The following is a 20,457-nucleotide window of genomic DNA, read 5'->3' as shown; positions in this document are numbered from 1 at the left end:
TACATATATATTGGTCTTACAATCAAATGGATTTAAGCCTTGAACGTAGTCGATTGGCCCACGTGCAAGCCATGACATGAAGTTTTTGGTCGTCAGTTTGAGGAACTTAAGATTCAGATCTGGAGATAATTAATTTTTATTTATTTGTTCAACCATCATTTTCATTTTACTTGGAAATTGGTACTCAGTATAGCACAAGAAGCTGTCTAGAAACTGCAATAAATTATGCACTAGAGCACATAACTAATTTTTGTTAGAAACATGCAATATTGATGAGGGGAGGATCTTCCACCGGACTCGTTAGGAGTCAGACTTCTGATAAGTTTTTGAAATCATTAAATAATTTAACCTAACATATACATATAAGTTGTTAGTGACATATTGTCATATTAATTGAATGCATTTGTACTTAGTAAGAAGATGTTGAAAATTCACACCTGGACCTCTCATAAATTTTTTGCCAAGATCCGTCACTACCACTGAGAGAATGAGGGTACATAGAGGTGACTAGGTGACCATGAAGCCGGTCCGGGCTAAATCGGGCCAAAGGACAATGTCGCGAGCTTTGTGACCGGCTTCGGGATAAAGGGTTAAAAAGCACAATTATGTGTTTGCCTTACCTAACGCTTGTTTATACAAGTATACTTTTAACCGTATTGTAACTTGAATTAATAGTTCTAAAAACTTAAGACACTTATTACCAGAAAAAGTACATAATTAACTATCAATAACAAAGAGACACTCATGGTAGTATTTTCAAAAAGAAGTCCAACACAATTACAAAATAAGAAAAGGGCATGGATCAAGTGAGTTCATGGCAAATTAGCCCCCAAACCAAGTATACATGTCATCTATTTTATTTGGACAAAAAATTAGAAGGAATAAACAAATTTGTTGATCAATCTCAATTATAATTACATTGATCAAGTAAACAAGAAGATGGTCAATCAGCTAAAAATCATGTCAAAAAATAATTAATCAGGGAATGGATGTTATGATCAAATGGTAAGGTTCTCTTGAATGCCAGAGAAGGTTCCCATAACCTTGCCACCTAAATCAGGGAATGTCTCATAACCAGGAAGAGGGCTAACCATTCCTGATCTATCAACTTGCAAAGGATACTTCAGTAAGTGCCCTTTCATCTCTGTCACCTCATCTGCAGCAAATTGTCTCCAGTTTTGCTCACCCATTGATCTTACACGTCTCACACATTCGACACTTTCTGGTAGCGTAAAGCAGTCCTCAACCTTTCCTAGGTGCTCGGTCCATAGTGACATCCTGTATCCATATATCTGTATCCATGGATAAACTTTGATCATTTAGCTTATCAGAAGTAAATCACTTGCTAAACTTAAGATTAGTTAAAAAAAAAGGTGTCAAGGTGCTATATAGGTAATGATGGATTAGATTGTATTCTAGCCCGTCCGACCCGACCCGGCACGGGTACGGAAAAAGTTTGGCCCGGCACGGACAAAAAAAAAGCACGGCCCAGCACGAGCACGAAGTCGTGTGCCGGGCCTGGACGCATTTTTTTGGAAAAACCACGACAAAGCACGCTAAATTTACAAAATCAGGCTTAGGCACGACAGTCCATGGGGCTTGGGCCCTGTTTTGAACTTTTCAGCCCGGCCCAACACAACACGATTCAGAGTAACATGAGCCCCGCCCGACGCGACAGTATGTGGGCATGGGCCCTGTTTTGAACTTTTCTGCCCGGCTCGACGTTGGCATGATTCAGAGTGGGCTTGGCGTGAGCCCGATCCCTTTAAACTCACAGCCCGTTGGCCCGACCCGCCCAACGGCCATATTTATCACTATAGTTAAGAATTTATCCATAAGCATACCTGCCCTTGTGGATTAGATTGTCTTCTAGCCCAAGTATAGTTTGGCTGATAAGCACCCGTTGCAATTTCAGTGTCTCGGGTGCCTTCCATGGATCGCTGGTTGATGTTTGCCGAACCCAGGATCACATACTCATCGTCCACTATCATGCCTTTTGAGTGAACATAGATCATGAATCGTCTATTCTTGGTTGAAAGCGCCTATATTTGAAGGCAAAACATGGTGTGTTATGTGCCAAGAACAAACAGCTTTACAAGAACTACATTTAAAATGGAGACAGAAGATGAGTTAATTAACCACCTGTGGAGTATTTCCATTTGCAGAACCATTATAATTTCTTGCAGAATTTTCATCTGAAACCTCGCGGTTTCCTAGACAGAAGAAATTCAAGTAGTCTTGAGGCTCATAAGTGCTGTCCATTCCTGTTTCTTCTAAAGCTTTGTAGATTATCTCATACATCATTTGCATAGTCTTGAACTGCAATTCATGCAAAAGGGGAAGAAAAAAAACAAAGGAAACTTAGTAAATCAAAAGCTCTGATATTGAATTAAGAACTAACAATAATATTATCAGGTTCATATACAACTACATAATCTGCATTATACCTGCCAAAACAGAATCCGCTGCATGGCAAGGCCTTTCGGATCACCCTCTGGCCACATAGGAATAATAATATATACAGCAAATCTTTCATTGGCTCTGATTTTACTGGCAATCTTAAGCGCAATTTCAACAGGTATCAAATTGTTTGCACCTGCTCAGGATAAGGAAAATAACATGTTTATACAGGGTCATGCAAGTAATCAGTCAGAGTTAGGAAACTATTATGGAGTATAATTGTATAAACACAATAAGAAGGCGACGACTAATTGAATTAACATCCAAAAAACATAACATTGCTAAGTTCTAACAAATTGTGCAAATTTAAATGACAGTTTAAAGTTCAAAGAAGCATACCCAAGTCCTTGTAAGTGTCCCAATTAAACGAGGAGCCAAGAAAGTATTGATTCTCAATGTAGATGAAATGTTGAGCAGCGCGAATGGCATGTACATATGCTGCTTGTATACTCATGTCTATTAGTACATTCTTTCCACACAAAAGGTTCTGGTTTCAATATAAAAAAACCAAAAACTCATTATTAGTCTATAGTCTATACCAAGCAGGGGATTCATCCACAGAAGTTAAAGAGGGAATCAGGATTTCTAACCCATTGTGTCCCATCTTTTGGATCCTTTGGAAATCCTTTAACAGAGTTGGAATCTATTGAGCGAAAAATCTGGAATGATATAAGTTAGTTGTTCGATCGAGATACAGCTTAAAATAGAAATCTAAAACTGGGAAAAAACTTTAAGCACCAGATTACAAAAAAAAAAAGGGGTGAAATTACCTGTACATGCCATGATTCCCTATCGTCATGATTGTGTCTGATTACATCTTCTAGTTTGAGAATGTCAGGAACCCTATCTATCTGAAGTAGATGATCATCGTAAGATCTTCCCATTTTTTGTAGGCCACGAGGTTTTGAAGCCTTTAACCAACGCTCCTGAAAGTTGGTGAGGACATCATATGCAGCTGGGCCGTCAATTTGACAGTGCAGATCGTGCCATGGTTCTCTAGGACATCCATCAGTTGGACCCTATTCAGCAGAGACCAAAATCAACAATACATTTTTGAATAAATATACATCAAGATAAACTGACAGTGAAATAGGGCGAAGTTGAGAAGTATGGATTACAGTGAAGTTTGGCTGATGAAAGTCATCCTTGTGTACTGTCTGCAATGTTCTATACAGAGAGTGTTCAGGGGTATCATATCGCCCTGCACAGAGGTCAAGACCACCAACAAAAGCAATGATCTTTCTCCAACCGTGACCTGCATCAGCATCTACAATTATAGTTTTCTGGTGATGGGTATAGATTGCTCCAGCTTCCTGACCATAGTGTAATCAAAGGTACACATAAGAACAAGCAGTATATGCTAATATAAGAAATGATCCAAATACAGAATTATTCATACATGAAACAAAGAGAGAGGACATTGATTTGGGTCGGACAATACTATAGCATGCAAAATACCTGCTGCTTGATAATACTATGCCCTTTTCCACCAGATCGTGGGCAAAGTATCACGTGCACTGACGAGCCCTTGAAGAATTGGAAAGTCACTTCATCATCTGTTGCTAACATTCCTTGCTACACATTAGATGCACTAATCAAAAGATGATACTTCTTTCAAACTAGACATTAATTATATTTTGAATATGGAAAATAAGGAAAATCAATAAGCAAATGATACCATAAAAGATAAATACTAGGAGAACAGCTATTGGCAGCTTGGCACTCTCATTATGAGAGTAAAAATGCACTCACTCACATCCACTGCTCGACTATTGTCTATTCTAGTTAAAAATAGTTACAGGGAAAGTTAAAGGAGGAACAGAAATCGGGCATCAGTCTAACAGCAAAGTGGAGAGTTCAATGTGCACTCTTAAATGAGACTCTACATAGCTGCCTTTAAGTATTCTACATTAAGATTCAATAGAAGTAAAACTCGCAAACAATAACAATGATTGTAGAGCAGAAAATCCACTTACAGTAGTAAAGTTCAGAATATTCTGAGAAGTGGGATCATCCCAAACAAGGAGCAGCACTCTTACACCCTCTTGTGCTTTAGCTTTGAGCAGAGCTCCTAATGTGATACCCGAACCATCTCTTGCATCACGAACAAGTTTAACAAGGTGGGTTACAGACCACCCTGTAAGGTACACCAATCGACGAGCATGAGAGATTGCATTCAAGATATCATACCAGCATTTCCCATGCACATATTGCATATCATTGTCAAGCCTAAAACCAGGTAGCATACCATCCTCAACATGTGCATCTTGGTAAAGAGTAATTCTATTCCCTTGCCTAAGTGGGAAATATGTTCTAGGAACCCCATAATATTCAGGACCAGGGCCCACACCTAAATGATACATGTTCATCCTGTCAACTGGAATATACTGAATTGACAAACATAAAGCTGCACCAGTCTCCCAATTTTTACCATTAGCTTTAGTAATTGGGAAGTATCCCTCAATTCTTGCACCTGAATACAGCTGATGTGCTGATATACCAACAGCTCCTATGATTTGAGCACCAACTACATCATCATCTTTCACTACAAAATGCAATTCTGCAGCAGTATGTGCTATTGGTACAAAGAAATGCTGCATCCAAACAGGGTTATCATTGTTTCTCATTACAAAAGTTCTTGCTAAAATAGCACCAGCAACAGATACATTGACATAAGGGTCACTTGTTAGCCTCTTTGATGATCCCATAATTGACAAACCCCCTAATAAACCAGTTAGGGTTTTGTGAAACAGGTCCATATTTGGGAGGTTTCTTGCCTCCTTAACCCAAATGTCTAAATGCCCATGTAATAACATAACCTTGAGAGACCCTTGTGAGGTCTGAAATGGGAAATTCTCAACACCATGTTGGGATCCATCAAAGGAAGGGGAATGAACTTGGCTAAAATGTGCCATATTCTCTAAACACAAATCAAACGGTCAAACCAAAACCAAAACCAATCTATCTCAATAATACTCTCTTTCTTTAGCCCAACAAAAACTTCCCACCTATGTTGTAGTCTAAATTTGATTGCAGAGTTACATTACAGTCTAAAATTTAACCAAATATTGAGCAATATAATCTGAAAATAGTCTTTTAAACTTCAAAATCTTTCAAAAATACCTGATTTTTGAGTTGGGTAAATGTGGATTTTTCCAAGATTACAAACACCAAACTTGAAGAGGGGTCACCCAGGTGAGAGTTTCTTGATTAATAGATCAACCAAAATGAATTGGGTTGTTGAAGAACCCAAAAAAATTGGAAGAGAGATAGAATTTTGAAGTAAATAAGGGGGATTTGAATGATTGGAAGAGAGTGGGAAGCCAGATAGTTGGTGAGCACATTTATTTGAATAAGATCTTGCATTGACAAAAGTCAACATGGCTGCTAGTTATGGTTATTGAATGATTCAAAACTGTTAATTTTGCAAATTGCAGAGAAATTGAATAGATTAATGTGCGCTTAATCTTAATGAGAGAAGGGAATGGTACAAGGAAACTTCTAAGTAAAAGAGTTTAGCAGTAAGCAAGGATTTGACTATTCTAGCGAGGGATGATTGATGAATTGACGCCAGTGGCTCAAAAAGTTTGCAGCAATCTGTTTTTACGGTTGGGGATTCGACATCTCTCCCGTGATCCTTTTTAAGGAAAGTTTGCTTTCTCGTTTGTGTGTGTGAGAGAAAGAACACATGACGGATTTTTAATTTTTTTTTTTTTGTGTTAGCATCCAGTTCACTCATAAGGTTAATTCAGATTTGGGGAGTTTTTGGTGGATAGGTTTAAGTGTCCTCCCAATTATAGTGGGGATCGAACACCGGGTCCTCCCTACCAAGTTCAGCCACAATTACCACTGAACACATGACGGAATATGGAGTTGGCAAATGTGTCATGTCGGATTGTGTTTCTGTTTGTTCTAATGTCGATTTTGTGTTGTTCACAAATTTATCAAAACTATAGAAAATATCGTAGTAAGATACATAGCATAATATGACAAATTAATCTCGAAGGATCGTGTTCGAGTTGGTTTAGAGTTCGTGTTGTGTCAACCTCTTCTGTTTTCGTGTTGTCTTATTTTGGTAGAGGGAAATTTGAAGGAAAAAAGAAAAAAACGCTAATGTTTATATATGTATTTTGGGCTTAAATGCCTATTGTAATTAGTAATCCTAACTCCTAAGCCTAATAATGTCGTGGGCTTTAGGTCTTGATTATTAGGTTGTATATAACATACAATTTGCAGGAATACAACGTAAGGAAGCACATTAACCTACTTTGACATTTCTCTTGTTTGCTTCTAATTAAAAATTACTACCTCCGTTTCATAAAGAGAAAAATTTGATATGATAAAATAGATGGTATAAGGAAAAAAGAATAAAGTAAGAGAAAGTGTGTGGAAAATTATAAATATTGTGGGGTAAAAAGGGTAAGGTAATATATTTTTATGTCCAAAAATAGAATAAAGTAAAGTGTAAAGAACATTATGAAACGGACTAAAATGATACGTGTAAAAATCATTTAAAAACAGAGGTAGTGTAAGACACTACGAGATTTGATAGAAAAAAAATGGGAAATGAAAGAAAAAACATGTTTAAGAAATTTTCATCTCCTCGTAAAAATGGAGGAATTTGGAAGGAAAGAAAATATTAAAAGTTATCAAAGTATTTTTTTCTTTCTTTTAAAATAACAATTTTCTTTACATCAAACCAAACTACTTCAAAAATAAATTATGTGTTCATTTGATTCATTTCCCTACCTTTCCTTTCTCTTCTATTCTCTTATTTTCCCTTCCATTCTTTTACTAATGTTATACGGAGTACCAAACAAAGTGCTAGAGATTGGAGAAATTGCCTATTGTGAAGGATATTTATTCCTAAGATTTGGCGTATAATAAACTTATTGTAGGCCGGGTTAACTTTTACCCAGCTTTTATTCATTATGAGTAATTTTCAAGAGATATTTTTTATTAAAGAAAATTTTCACTAGCTAAAAATAAATATCTTTTACATTATACGGAGTATAATGTTACTTTTAAGGATTTTGGGATAATTTACATCCGCCTTACATTGTTTATTGTATATCACATACTCCCTCTGTCCCGAAATACTTGACTTGTTTTTCTTATCGGGCCGTCCCTTAATACTTGACCTGTTTCTAAAAATGAAAATATTCTAACAATATTATATTATTTCTCACTCCACCCCTATTAACCCACCTACCCCCCTACTCCATACAAAAAATAATTAAAAATTCAACCCATACTCTCCCCCAACCCCACCTCTTAACCCACCTCCCACCAACTACATTAAAATACTACCCCACTATTAACTACTACCTATTAAATTAAATAAGTCAATTCAAGTCCCTTAAACTCTGTGCCGGTCAAACTGGGTCGAGTATTCCGGGACGGAGGGAGTACTAGTTTAGGGCCCGTGCAACGCACGGCTACTACTAAAACAATTTATTATTTTAATAGTAACTAAAAGACTTGTGATATTAGAAAAACATGAAAGTAAAAAGGATATATGAAAAAGTATAAATTCAAAATTGTGTAAAAAAATATATTCAAATGAACTAAATTTGCATATTACTATACAAAGTTAAAAATTATAGTCGTTTACTTGTATGTAGAACGATCTACTAACGTTAACCAAACCCGAATGACTCAACACCAATTTTCGAAAAGACCCGAGCATAAATTGAGTAAAATCTTGATAAATAAACTTCTATGTTGATAAATAAACTTCTATGTTAGTCTACTTACAATGTATTTTTATTTTAATTAACATTCTTACTTACCAGTTACCATGTATTATTAATAGTAGACTAACATTAGAAGTTCATTTATCAATATTTTTTATATTTCTTATAAGATTAAGAAGTTATAATAATACATAAAGGAAATTATATCATAAAGGAAAAATAATATTGATTTAGCTTTCCTCCAATAATATATTATGCAGTACATATCTATGGTAATTAAAATATATTTATATCTTAGTTTCCTAAAAAACGTAATGTAATTTATTTATTTTAAAGTAAAAAAATAAAAAATTATTTTGGCGGGAAAAAATCGCACCAGGAAATGACACGTGTCATTCCTGGTGTCTCTTTTAGTATATAGTAATAGATAGATAGATAATTAAGAGTTTGTGTTCACTTCTATCAAAAAAAAAAAAGAGTTTGTGTTCACCACTTGACATAGTTATTGGTAATGTCAAAATGTTCACATAATTGTTTGGTACTACGTAATTGTTAATAGTATTGTGGAGTACTGGCGCGTTTGTTTAACTTATAAATTTGGAGAGGTTAATCGAGCAGAAGACTGGTTAGCAAACTTTAGGATAATCTAGACCAAAACGTAGTGATGTTTGAGGCGCTCTCGGTGGTCCTCATGCCATTCTACTTGGGGACTTGGGTGGGTTGACCCACTCGTGTCTAGTCCTGGTGTTGAAGTCTACTTCAAGTTCAAGGAGGTGATGGGAGGATAGCTGCGAGTTAGCTAGGCCTAAAAAAAGTACCAATTTCGAAAAGCATACACTTCACAATTATCCTAAAATGAAGTACAATTCTTAATTCATTTCATAATGTTTTACCATTATTATCGTTGGGAGTGGCAAGGCGGCTATCGATTATTTATTGGAAAAACATAAGGAAGGATAGTAGGAGTAAAAATAAAAAAATAAAAAATCAGTATCATTTCGTTAGAAGAGTATCATTTCATTTAAAAAAAACAGTACTAGTTCTTTGAAAAGAAACTATTGTAAACAAGAGGTCTATGTGTTGTTTACTGTACAATCTCATCCCCCCCACACTCGAATCATTTTCATTTCTATTTACCTTTTCTTTTCTGTGTTGTTATTTGTTTGCTAAAATATAGGCCCTGTTTGGTAACTGAATTTTTGATGGCATTTTCAATAGCTTTTGACTTTTGGCTTTTTAATGTGGTTAAACAGCCAAAAACGTGTTTGGTAACTGGCTTGTTAGCTGGCTGAAAAACCAGATTTTCCGCCAAAAATGAAAAGCTAGTGTTACTAGCTAACACTAGCCTTTTAGGGTTGGCTTTTGGCTTCTCACTACCTAACTTTATATCCTTGTTTTTCACTAATTAGCTAATAATTAATAATTTAATACTCTACAATTAAATAATTAATAATTGATTTTACCAAACATGTTTTTAAACAATCGATAGTCAAACAACCAACAAAAGCAGCCAGCTTGAACAACTAGTCAACCCAGCCAAGTGAAACAGCCAACAACCAATTGCCAAACCGGACTATAACGTACCGTTAGCCGAAAATACTTCCTCCATTATCGTCAAATAGGCTATAGTCTAAAATCATACCCTAAAAGAAACCCTGAAGTCGGAAATGGCAATGATGATAGTTCAGCTAGTCCTTTAACAATGATGAGGGAGCCAGAAAATCAAACCAAGATCATAACGTACATTGCATGTGAGTAATGAGTATATGACATGGCCAAGGCTCAAACAAAAAAATTGAATCATGAGTACAAAACAATAGGATACGAGGAAATAATATTGTACTCCTCTGTTCCATAATGATGTTTCAGTTTAAAATTTTTACAATTTTTACAATTGAAGATAATCGTCTAAGTTCTTTCCAATATATGAGAATTGAAACAACAAATTCATGTGAGATCTTGGTTTGATTCGTTTCAAGAGCATTTTACTAAATATCAAAATTTTATACTTAGTAATTCTTATTGGTTGTAATTAGAGATAAAAATGATATTCTGTATAAAACGTGCAAAATTAGAAACCGAAACATCATTATGGAACGGATGAAAGCACGTTGAGAATATCCAAAAGACCTAAATTCCTCTATGCATATGATAATCATTGTTTGTTTACAGCAAATTGTTGAACGAAGTTGCATTTTCATATATCCTGCACATCCTAATAGTAATTCCAAGATTGAATTATGAGTATATACTTATATATCACAAAAGTAGCAGTAGTTTTGGTTAGATTGATAGCAACCTAGCTGCACGCCGAAGTTACATACAAACTGAAGAAACGCGATACATACAAAACACGTATATTTGCATATGATTAATTTTTGCTGGGTTTGTTTGATAATTCTGCAGCAATTAATCAGATCATGGCACGCCTTTAGAATTACCTCTTACGCTTGGATTTGAGAGTATTTGCAGACTGAGAGTTGTTATGCCAGTTGCGCTTCCTTTGGTTGATGAACCAGTTGTTTATCTGCTTCAGTTGCAACCCTGTCTCCTCTACCAGTTTCGCCTTGTCATCTTCCTATATTCATACAAATTACACATATTATTTACAGGTCATTTCCATGAAATTAGATAATCCTAGAAATATACTGTAAAATGTAAATGAAAAATTATGTGTCTGAATACTTGCAACCGTTTGAATTTTGTACTATTCATACGTTGATTTTGATCAAAATTACTTACTAATATATAAAAATCAGATATTATTGGGTAATATTTTGTTGGATTAGTCTTAATGTATACTTTTCAAATATCAAACTTATTCATCTAATACTCCTTTGTTTTTTGAAATAATGGAGACACTTTACCTTTTCACATTTGCCCATGTAAATGTTCATTGAACATTAATATCTCTAAATTTGTATTCGTACAAATTATAAAAAGTTGATATTCTGAAAGTACATATCTCGAATCAAACAATGAAAAAAGACTTCACACGACTATATTTTTCCTTATCTATAGATCACAAATGATAGTCAAATTGAATTGCGTGAATAATGTCACAAGTCAAAGTGTCCATATTATATAAAAATGGAGAAACTCCGTAGTATGTAATTGCATATAATTACAGTTCAACTAATATCTTAGCAAGTGTATCAGTCAAAATGTTACAAGTATTCAGGAACAGAGGGAATAGTTTCTTACAGTAGGATAAGGCCACTTGGAATGTTGTTGCCACCATGCCTTAAGAACAGAAGTAGTATCCCCAGGTAGTTTCCCAGCTCGCCTTTTGCGAAGAATTTCCTCTCTCACATCTTCAATTCTGGACTTGAATCCCTGCAAGTTTTATACAGTTTAATTTTGATAATGTAAATCTTCTTCAATCATAAAATAATTCTGCATACTTTATACTCCTATTAGAAATAGAGTACATGGAGTTTTAGTTAATTACCTGCTTCAATTCGATCTTGAGTTCATGGCGAACTCTTTCCATAAGAGACCTCTCAGATTCAGTAGGAAGTAAAGGCCCGAAACCCATCATGTCATGTGCATCTCCACCTGAAGATTGATCCATAGAGTATTCTAACTGTAAATCATCTTCATCATCTGACATTGTTGCACCTGTTCCTTCTCCAAGAGTTGCACCTGCAATATCAAAGCACAAGATGCTATTTACAACGTAACATCTAACAAGGAATATAATGGTAAATTAACCAGCAGTTTTACATTCTCTTTGTCGCGGGTATGACTTTTAGAGTGTTTCTCATATCATAAACAGCAAGAATTAGTGGAGAAAATGTAAATTTCGTATGTTACTGAGGATTCTAAAATTAGTTTTCCGTTGTTTGGTTCCATACTTCCATGTAAGAAAAATGAAGAAACAAAAGGAAAATGAAAGGTAAAGTAAGCAAGTAGTGAGAATAGTGTACAAAAGAGATAAGGCAAAAGGAAGGAAAACAGCTTTCCCTTCATTTTGAAGGGAAAATGGTTTTCCATCATTGGGAGAGCAACTTTACTCATAGGGAGAATTATTCTACACTCCTTCGCAAACCAAACAATTTAAAATGGAAAATAGAGGGAAATTGTTTTTCCGAAAAATATTTTACGGATCCTAAGACAGGAAAAGATCTTTCTTTTGAATATTAACGACCAAATTTGAATATGTTTATGCATTATAAATTTATAAGTGACTTGTGCTCTTTCTTTTTCAAATCTTTTCATAGTGGAAGGGGGAAATAACCTAAGAACTTGTAAGTGCAATATATCCGTCATACCACTCAAAGCACACTAAGTTGCCTCCAAAGCTAGCTCAAATTATAAGTTGTCATAGAACCACTCAAAAATTGTAGTGCATCTAGAGTGTGTTCTTTTCAACTGATTCTCTTATTTTTCCTGAATTTATCTTATATGATCATATATAATACTACGTATATCTTAACTTATCTGAACTTTTAGTTATAAATTACACTTGGTCAACTCTTATTTTTCTTGAATAACTAGCTTATCTTATCTAAACCTATTTTCATGATTAGTGTATAGAAGGCTTAAAAACATTTTCTACTATCTTCGTAGTGAATGCTATGGACGAATAAAATGAATGGCAAACATATTCGAGCACAAAAGAAATAGATTTCATATAAAGAAGCTAAAACATCGAAATGGAAAGAACTCTCCAAGCATATTCTATGACATGTCTCTTGTGCATTTGGTAGGGAGCTAAATCACTTCAAAAGCTCCATTAATTTTCCCTTTTTTCTTAAAAAAAATCCAATTAAATATGCTAATTCTTCTTAATCTTGTCATAGAGATTCCTTACACATCAAGCTACAAATAACCCTTAATTAATCAATGAATATTGAATTAGCCAACATATCCATGAGGTTTTTTTAAAGATTGACAATGACTACTTTTAGTTGACTGATTCTTTATGATTCCGGAACACGCATTCTCTTACATCAACCTTCACAATGGCTTTCTTCATTCCTTTGTAAAAATTGTATTAATTTTTCTACAAATAATACGAAGCATTTAGAAGTTTTTTATATATTTTTAGTAATTAAGCACATATTGCCTAATGACTTAAACTCTTTTCTTTTTTAAACTTTTGTAGGTTTATTGACCTTTAAAGTTCGAACCTATTACTTAGTACTATTAACATATATTCTAACAGTATCTTACTAAGTTCTACTCTTACAAAAATGCGAGTAAGAACGAATTTTTTGCAATGGTTGTCTTAAAAAACAACAAACATTTCTAACCAAGAAATCACAACCTCGACATCAATTTGCAAAACTTGGCAAATTTTGTGGTTGTGATTGCATTGTTAAAATGGTTGTTTTGAAGAGACACATCCTACGAAGTGTATATAAATTTTTGCTGGCCAATTCCAAATCAAATACCATGGATATTAAATAAAACCAAAAAAAAAAAGTAAAAGTTAAAAGTCATATCAATCAATTGTAAACCAATGTGGTTAAGAACCCCACTTACGATCCATATCGTTGGAAAAACAAAAGAAAATATCCTTTTACTTTTAATCTAGATTGATATGACATTATATGATTTGATTTTCTAGGACTTTGAATCATTAATCCTAAATTATCCGATTCAAATATGAAAATGAAATTTTGTAATTTCCTTTTTTTGTAAAACATGCTACAAAATATCTGTCCTAGTGGAGTAGTAGCATACTAGTAATCGATGTTTTGGCGACATGGATAATCATCATGTCTTCGGATTAATTGTAACACTTTTTTTTTCACCTGTTTTTTTATTATTGTACTACACTTTCTTTTCAGGAAAGAATCTGCTCCCTCCACTTTATTGTGTAATAATATATGAATTTATGCACCAATTCAACCTGTACACTTTTCTTAAACCTTTGTGCAAGTTAATCATGTTACTACGATTTATCTGTAATGAAGAGAATAGTAATCTTAGCTTCATTAATCAATCATTCAATACTTTATACTAGAAAACACCAATAATAATATTCATTAATTAGGTATACCTTTCATTATGTGATTGGTTGAGGTTGAATGAAGCAACAAACAATGACACAATACAGTTTTGCTTAATTAGTCTCACTCACCCTACTTCCTGTTCTTCCCTCCCTCCCTCCCTCCCTCACCAACTAACTATCTTCTCCTAACTAAAAATTAAAATTTCCTTTTCAGTGGGGCCCACTAACCCACCCACCCTATTGTTTGTCAACACAAGCAATTGCAAAAACCTCCAATTTTGTCATGAATTATTTTCTTTCTTTCTTTATTTATTTATTAAGCCCACCAAACGCATCAATCACCAGAGTAGTGAAACATAGGCAGCCCAAATGAATAATGCGATCAGGTAAAACAGATAGAATATCATGAAGTATCATATGTTTTGTATTATTATTTATTATCACAATATCATATGTATGTTTCTTAATTTTAATACATGTCATTATGTAATGTTCTTAAATGGTCTTCTTCACCATGACACACTCGCTTTTTCTGTAAAAGATTGCACCATTCGATATTTACAGTATTTAAGACACGACTTAAAACGTATTCCATATAATTTTATATTCCGTATGAGTAAAAACTTATATTAAAAAAAATTATATTCTAAAACATATTCCATATCGACATGAAATTGTGATTATTTTATTTTTAATAAATTAGTAAAAATTTATGGTCATAGTTTTTGAAGTTTGCCCCCCAAAAAAAATTTATGGTCATAGTTTTTGAAGTTTGCCCCCAAAAAAAATGAATAATTTTTAAGAGACGGAGGCAGTACGACCTTAATCATCAACACATAGATCCAATATATAATACTTTGTACTTGTATAGAATACTACCTTAGTTGGGAATTAGAACTGTATTATTTGAACTAGTAACGCGACAACTAAATTGCAAAAAACCGAGTAACATGGTTACACGAAAACGAGGACATACCGGTGAGATTCTGCAAATTCTGTTCGATTTCACGGCATGCCATGACAGCTTCAACAGCATGGACTCTAACATGATTCTGTAGCTGCTCTTTGAATGAACACAACACCAACAAATATTGCGCCTAAAAGAAAACACAGAAAATTTTAATTTAAAATCACGAACAGAAGTACTTTATCAAAAAAAAAAAGGGTAAATTTATTTATTTGGTACCAAAAAATTGTCAAGGTCTTGTCGTTCATGAGGAGAAAGAGAGTGATTATGTTGAGAATTTGAAGCATATGAACGAAGCAGATTATGAGACTGAGAAAGCTGAGCTTCAATCAAAGGCAACTGATCAATTGGTGTCGCAACCCTTAAACACGATACATGAGCTGATAACAGCTGTTCATACAGCGGATGTGTCGCGATCTCTGACTTTAATTGTCTATACTGATCAGAAAACGCCATATCTCCGCCCATCAAACCACCACCATACCCACCACCACCACCACTTCCTCCTCCCATCATTCCCAACCCCTGCTCCTGCATTTTTCCCACAAAATGAAAACTGAAGAGAAAGAAATTAAGTTGAGAGAGAGGGGAAAAGGGGAGGTGATAGTGTAGGAAGAGGACCACAATTATAGGGTAGGAAGGTAAGAGAGAGAAAGAGGGTATGCTTTAAAGTTACTACTAAATCAGTAGGAAATCAGATAGTGAACACTGAACTGTATTTTCTGTATAAGACCTAGAGAGAGAAAGTCTGGAGAGAGGAGAGAGAAAATAAGACAGTTTTTTTTTATTGGGATCTGGGACAAACAGTAGCTAAATTTTACAGGGAAAAAAAAAGAAAGAGGGTTAAAGCTCACTGCAGAAGCTGATGAACAGGTGATAATATATCAGAGATTCAGAGCTATATAGTAGCAGCAGCAGAAGAGGAGAGAGAAAGAGGTGGATTTGAGGAGAGAGAAAAAGGAGGTTGGTTGTTGAGAGAGAAAGAAAGAAATGGGAGATGGAGGAATCATTACTATGAAAGGGAAGGGAGGAAGAGATCACCAAATTAAAGATTAAGCAAAAAGCTGTTTGGCTCTGTCTGTGATCCTGACATCTTGGGCTGCTTTTTCTCTCTCTTCGTTTTCTTTTTACTTTTTATCTTATTTTTCATTTGTCCGGATAAGTTATCAATGCGTTACAAATTACGGGGGGAACCATGGAAGCGTAAATTCGGACAAACGAGTCGGATACGGGTAGGGTCCATTGGTTTGGGTTGAAATAGTGCTATCGGCTGTGATCGGGTTGAGTTGAAAAATTAACGGTTTGATTTGGGTTCAAGTTGGTTGACACGGGTTCATATTGGGTCGGGTTAATGTCGGGTCTGGTCATATTAATTGGGCCAGGTTGTATCAGGTCGGCTTCATATCGGGTCAGGTTATACTCTAGTCGGGTCGGATTATAGCCGGGTCGGGTTGGTTCGGTTCGGGTTGGAGCATGTAGGGTTGTAACAAGTTCATATTATATCGGGTTGGATTCATATCGGGTCGAGTTCATGTCTGGTCATGTCAATTTGGAAACAAATTATAAAAAAATATCACGTTAGTACTAAAATCACAATTTTCAATACGTTTATATTATTATATGGGTACCAATTGCTTGTTAGTTTAGTGGTGATTTGGGCTGAACATGGTAGGGAAAATCCGTGTTCGATCCCCCGTAAACAACAATTGGGAGGGGACTGGAACCTATCTACCCGGAACTCGCTCCGAATCCGGATTAGCCCTAAGGGTGAACCAGGTAATAGAATTTATCACTTCGTATTCATGAAACATTTATCGATGAATTAATAACTAATAACGTTGTTAATGAATTAAGTCAATTCTGTTAAAACAACATGTATCTTGAAATATTTCAGGTTGTAAACGGGTTACGGGTTGTAAACGGTTCGGGTAAAAACAGTTCGGGTTGTAAACGGTCCGGGTTGTGAACGGTCCAGGTTGAAAAAATTCAGGTTTTAAACGGTTCGGGTTGTAAACGGGTTTTTTTCCGGGTTGAAGCGGTTCAGATTGAAACAAATCGGGTCATTAACAGTTTTCGGGTCCATTCGGTTTGGATAGAAACAGTTTTGCCGCATGACGGTTAGCTATCGGGTTTTGATCTTAATCGGGTTAATATTTTCGAGACGGTTCATATTCGGGTTGAATATTATCGGATCAGATTGAGTTCCGGGTTCCAGCGCACGGGTTATTAATGATCCGGGTTGAAAATTGACAGCTCTATAAGCGGCCAATCGGCCATGTGTGCTCTCAATCTTTTTCAGTTAGGCGTTGTTAATTGTTATTGCGTAGGTCAGGTTAGATCGATGTGGGTTAAAAGGGGTGGGATCATGAAAGAGTTACTTTAAAACGAGTAAATATTGGGTGGGTAAAAGGAAACCACTGGTCAATAGGAGGAAGTCATTTCGGCATGCTGTGATGTGTTTCAAAACACATCACAGGGGCATTTTTGTAAATAAATTGAATTTCAATGGTACATGTTTTAATCGTAATGGTACATGTTTTTATCGTAATTGTACTCCGTTTTACGAAATGGTACTTTCTTTTTCATAAATGGTACACAAAATGCCATGTGATGTACATCACAGCATGCCGAAATTCCGCTCCCTGGTCAATAGTGGATGAGCCGATAAACGAAAAAGGAAAAATAGAAAGGAGAAAGTCCCAGAAAGACAAAGACGAGTATAGGTGAAACGAACCTATACAAATGCTAGTAATCTTTAATTTATATCATAACTATTTTGATTTTTAAAATTATTACTCCGCATGTTATAAGTTAGACCTTATATTGACCTCGTGCAATAGTAAAAATCATGCCAAAGAAAGTCGTGATAACCTGGGAAGCACGGACACACCATTGGGTTGCCGTGTCCTGTGTCCGACACGTATTGGACACCGATACGCCTTGGACACGCGGAAATATGTGTCCGACACGCGAAATCACGTATCCGATTATTTTTGAAAAATTAGGACACGAGACACACGACCAGATACACGATGGACACGTCTTGAACACATATTTCAATATTAATTAATATTTCAGATTGCTATCTCTTTTTTACAATTTCCTCGAAGGTCTCCTGAGCAATCAACAACCTTCATAAACATAGACCAAATTTACAAGCCACCATGACAGTAATTACGGTCTCCTTTGTGGTTACTCCATCCATCATGTACGTGAATCTGATCTTATGTTTATGAAGGCTTGGTGCTCATTCACAACAATCTCCGTCTACTTTCTAGGAGGAGTGAAAGTTATTACAAGGGAATTAAAAAAAATAAGGGATGTGAGAGGAGATGATTATCGTGTCATTTTATGTAGTATAGTTCTATTTTCTTATTTGAATGTCGTTGATAAATTTAATTACTTTTTGCATATTATTTTATTAATGATTTTAATTTTCTTTGATATATTATATTATTTTAATATTATTTTTTCCCGTATCCCCGTGTCCGTCATTTTTAAGATGGCCTATGCCCGTACCCGTATTGTGTCCATGTCCGTGTCTATATCCGTTTTGGTGCAACCTAGGTGATAACTTGACCCTAATCCTATACTCATTAAGTTACTATGTCCAATGACCAGGTTTATCATCAATATGGGTCATTTTTACCTCTTTAGTTGTTGCTTGATCTCTATCAAAATAAAGAGTATTTTCTAAATACTCTGAGTAGAGCTGGCAATGGGTTGGGTTGGGTCGAAATCAGGTCGACCCATTTATAAACGGGTTGAGATTTTCCCAACCCAACCCGACCTGTTTAATTAAACGGGTTGAGATTTTCAACCCAACCCAACCCAACTATAAACGGGTTGACCTGAAGTTGACCCGCTTAATTTTTTTTCCCACTTTTAAGTGTAAATTGATTTGACTATAGAATTGCGAGGTGATTTTGTTATGGCATATCTCATAGCAAAAAGTAATACTCCAATATGTATTTGACATGAATCAAAACGTCAAATAATTATTCAATGTTGAAGAGAAAATGAGAAATAAAATCTTTCAAATCACATTCTACAGATCTATATTACATACTTGCTTTAACTTAAACGGGTTAGGCGGGTTGTTGGGTTGAAAATTTCAACCTGACCCAACCCATTTAATTAAACGGGTTGGGTTGGGTTGACCCATTTAATTAAACGGGTTGAAAATCTTGACCCAACCTTTTATTATTGGGTTGGGTTCGGGTTGGGTTGGTGGGTTGGGTCAATTTTTGCCAGCTCTAACTCTGAGTAGGAGTCTAGGACCACAATTTTTATCTCCTACTGGGCTACTATCTTTGTGGATTTGTGGTTGATGATAATTTCTGGGCATTTTGTAAATTTTTGCAAATGATTATGGACCATTTTAATTTGAAAATCTCTCCCAAAACGCTATCTGTAAATATTTATGAGTTGTAGACTTGTAGTACTCCGTATTATGGATGAATGTAGGATAGTTTTTCTTTTTAATTTCTTTGAAAGGGAGAGATTAGGGAGTTATACTGGAGGTTGTTTTTTCGCATATCAGATATGTGTGGCAACACACATATCAACTAAAAGACAAATAGCTAAAAGACAAAAAAGGAAGTACCGTTCATGTTAAAAAAAGTACCATTCTGTAAAAAAAAAGTACCATTCTGTGAAAAGAAGTACAATTTTTGTATAAAAAAGTACCATTTAATTTCTTTTTCGTCCTTTTTTCCTATTTTGTCTTTTGTTCTGATATGTATTTACCTATACATATCTGATATGTGCTTATACTTCCTCGTTATACTGACATGTACTCCACTTGACCTTAGATACTACGTACAATATTTGAATTTTATCTAATTTTTTTTGTTTATTAAGGAGTAGTTTTTGGATCGTTCTTGTGTTTGATGAACATAAACAAGATGATCAGAGAAGTATTCTCTTATTTAACCATACACAAAGTACACTACAAGAAAATACGTTATTATCGACTATTAATAATAGTCGGTAAAATATTACCGACCGTTAATACTCCCTCCGTCCCAAAATTATAGTTCTGTTTTCTAAATCGGGCGTTTCAAATTTATAGTCTTGTTTCTAATTTTGGCTACTAAGGTCCCCACTTTCTTATGTACTATATTAATTAAAAATGTATTAAAAACCTCACCCATGTACTATATTTCACTTTCCTATGTAGGAGTATATTCTCTTTCACATGTACTTTATTCTACTTTTCCATACAACTCAATCATCATTTGTACTTTATTCCACTTTTTCATGTACTATATTCCTTTTTTTTAAAACTCGTGTTTTTGGTCAAACGAGACTATAATTATGGGACGAAGGGAGTAGTTATAAGGTGTGGTCGGTCTATGGACAATTACCGA

The 20,457-nt window shown here is 35.0% G+C and overlaps 2 protein-coding genes across 2 annotated transcripts; both read right to left on the bottom strand.

The window, feature by feature from the left end:
• Positions 1 to 748: 748 nt before the first annotated feature.
• Positions 749 to 6,098, bottom strand: LOC110784347 (phospholipase D beta 1-like). Its single transcript, XM_021988788.2, has 10 exons — positions 4,437 to 6,098; positions 3,919 to 4,035; positions 3,579 to 3,773; positions 3,231 to 3,479; positions 3,051 to 3,119; positions 2,800 to 2,947; positions 2,448 to 2,596; positions 2,143 to 2,319; positions 1,845 to 2,042; positions 749 to 1,292 (listed from the first exon to the last, which is right to left on the bottom strand). The coding sequence occupies exons 1-10, from the start codon at positions 5,373 to 5,375 to the stop codon at positions 999 to 1,001; spliced, it is 2,535 nt and encodes an 844-aa protein (XP_021844480.2). The 5' UTR covers positions 5,376 to 6,098; the 3' UTR covers positions 749 to 998.
• Positions 6,099 to 10,274: 4,176 nt separating this feature from the next.
• On the bottom strand, positions 10,275 to 16,097 carry LOC110784348 (homeobox protein knotted-1-like 7). The gene is made up of 5 exons (XM_021988789.2): positions 15,305 to 16,097; positions 15,095 to 15,215; positions 11,608 to 11,801; positions 11,361 to 11,492; positions 10,275 to 10,734 (listed from the first exon to the last, which is right to left on the bottom strand). Exons 1-5 carry the CDS (start codon positions 15,620 to 15,622, stop codon positions 10,594 to 10,596), a joined length of 906 nt encoding a protein of 301 aa, XP_021844481.1. The 5' UTR covers positions 15,623 to 16,097; the 3' UTR covers positions 10,275 to 10,593.
• Positions 16,098 to 20,457: the final 4,360 nt, after the last annotated feature.

This window comes from Spinacia oleracea, chromosome 6 (assembly GCF_020520425.1).
Source record: "Spinacia oleracea cultivar Varoflay chromosome 6, BTI_SOV_V1, whole genome shotgun sequence".
Taxonomy (NCBI): Eukaryota; Viridiplantae; Streptophyta; class Magnoliopsida; order Caryophyllales; family Amaranthaceae; genus Spinacia; species Spinacia oleracea.
Note: the sequence above shows the minus strand (reverse complement) of the source record. Positions and strands in the feature narration are given on the sequence as shown.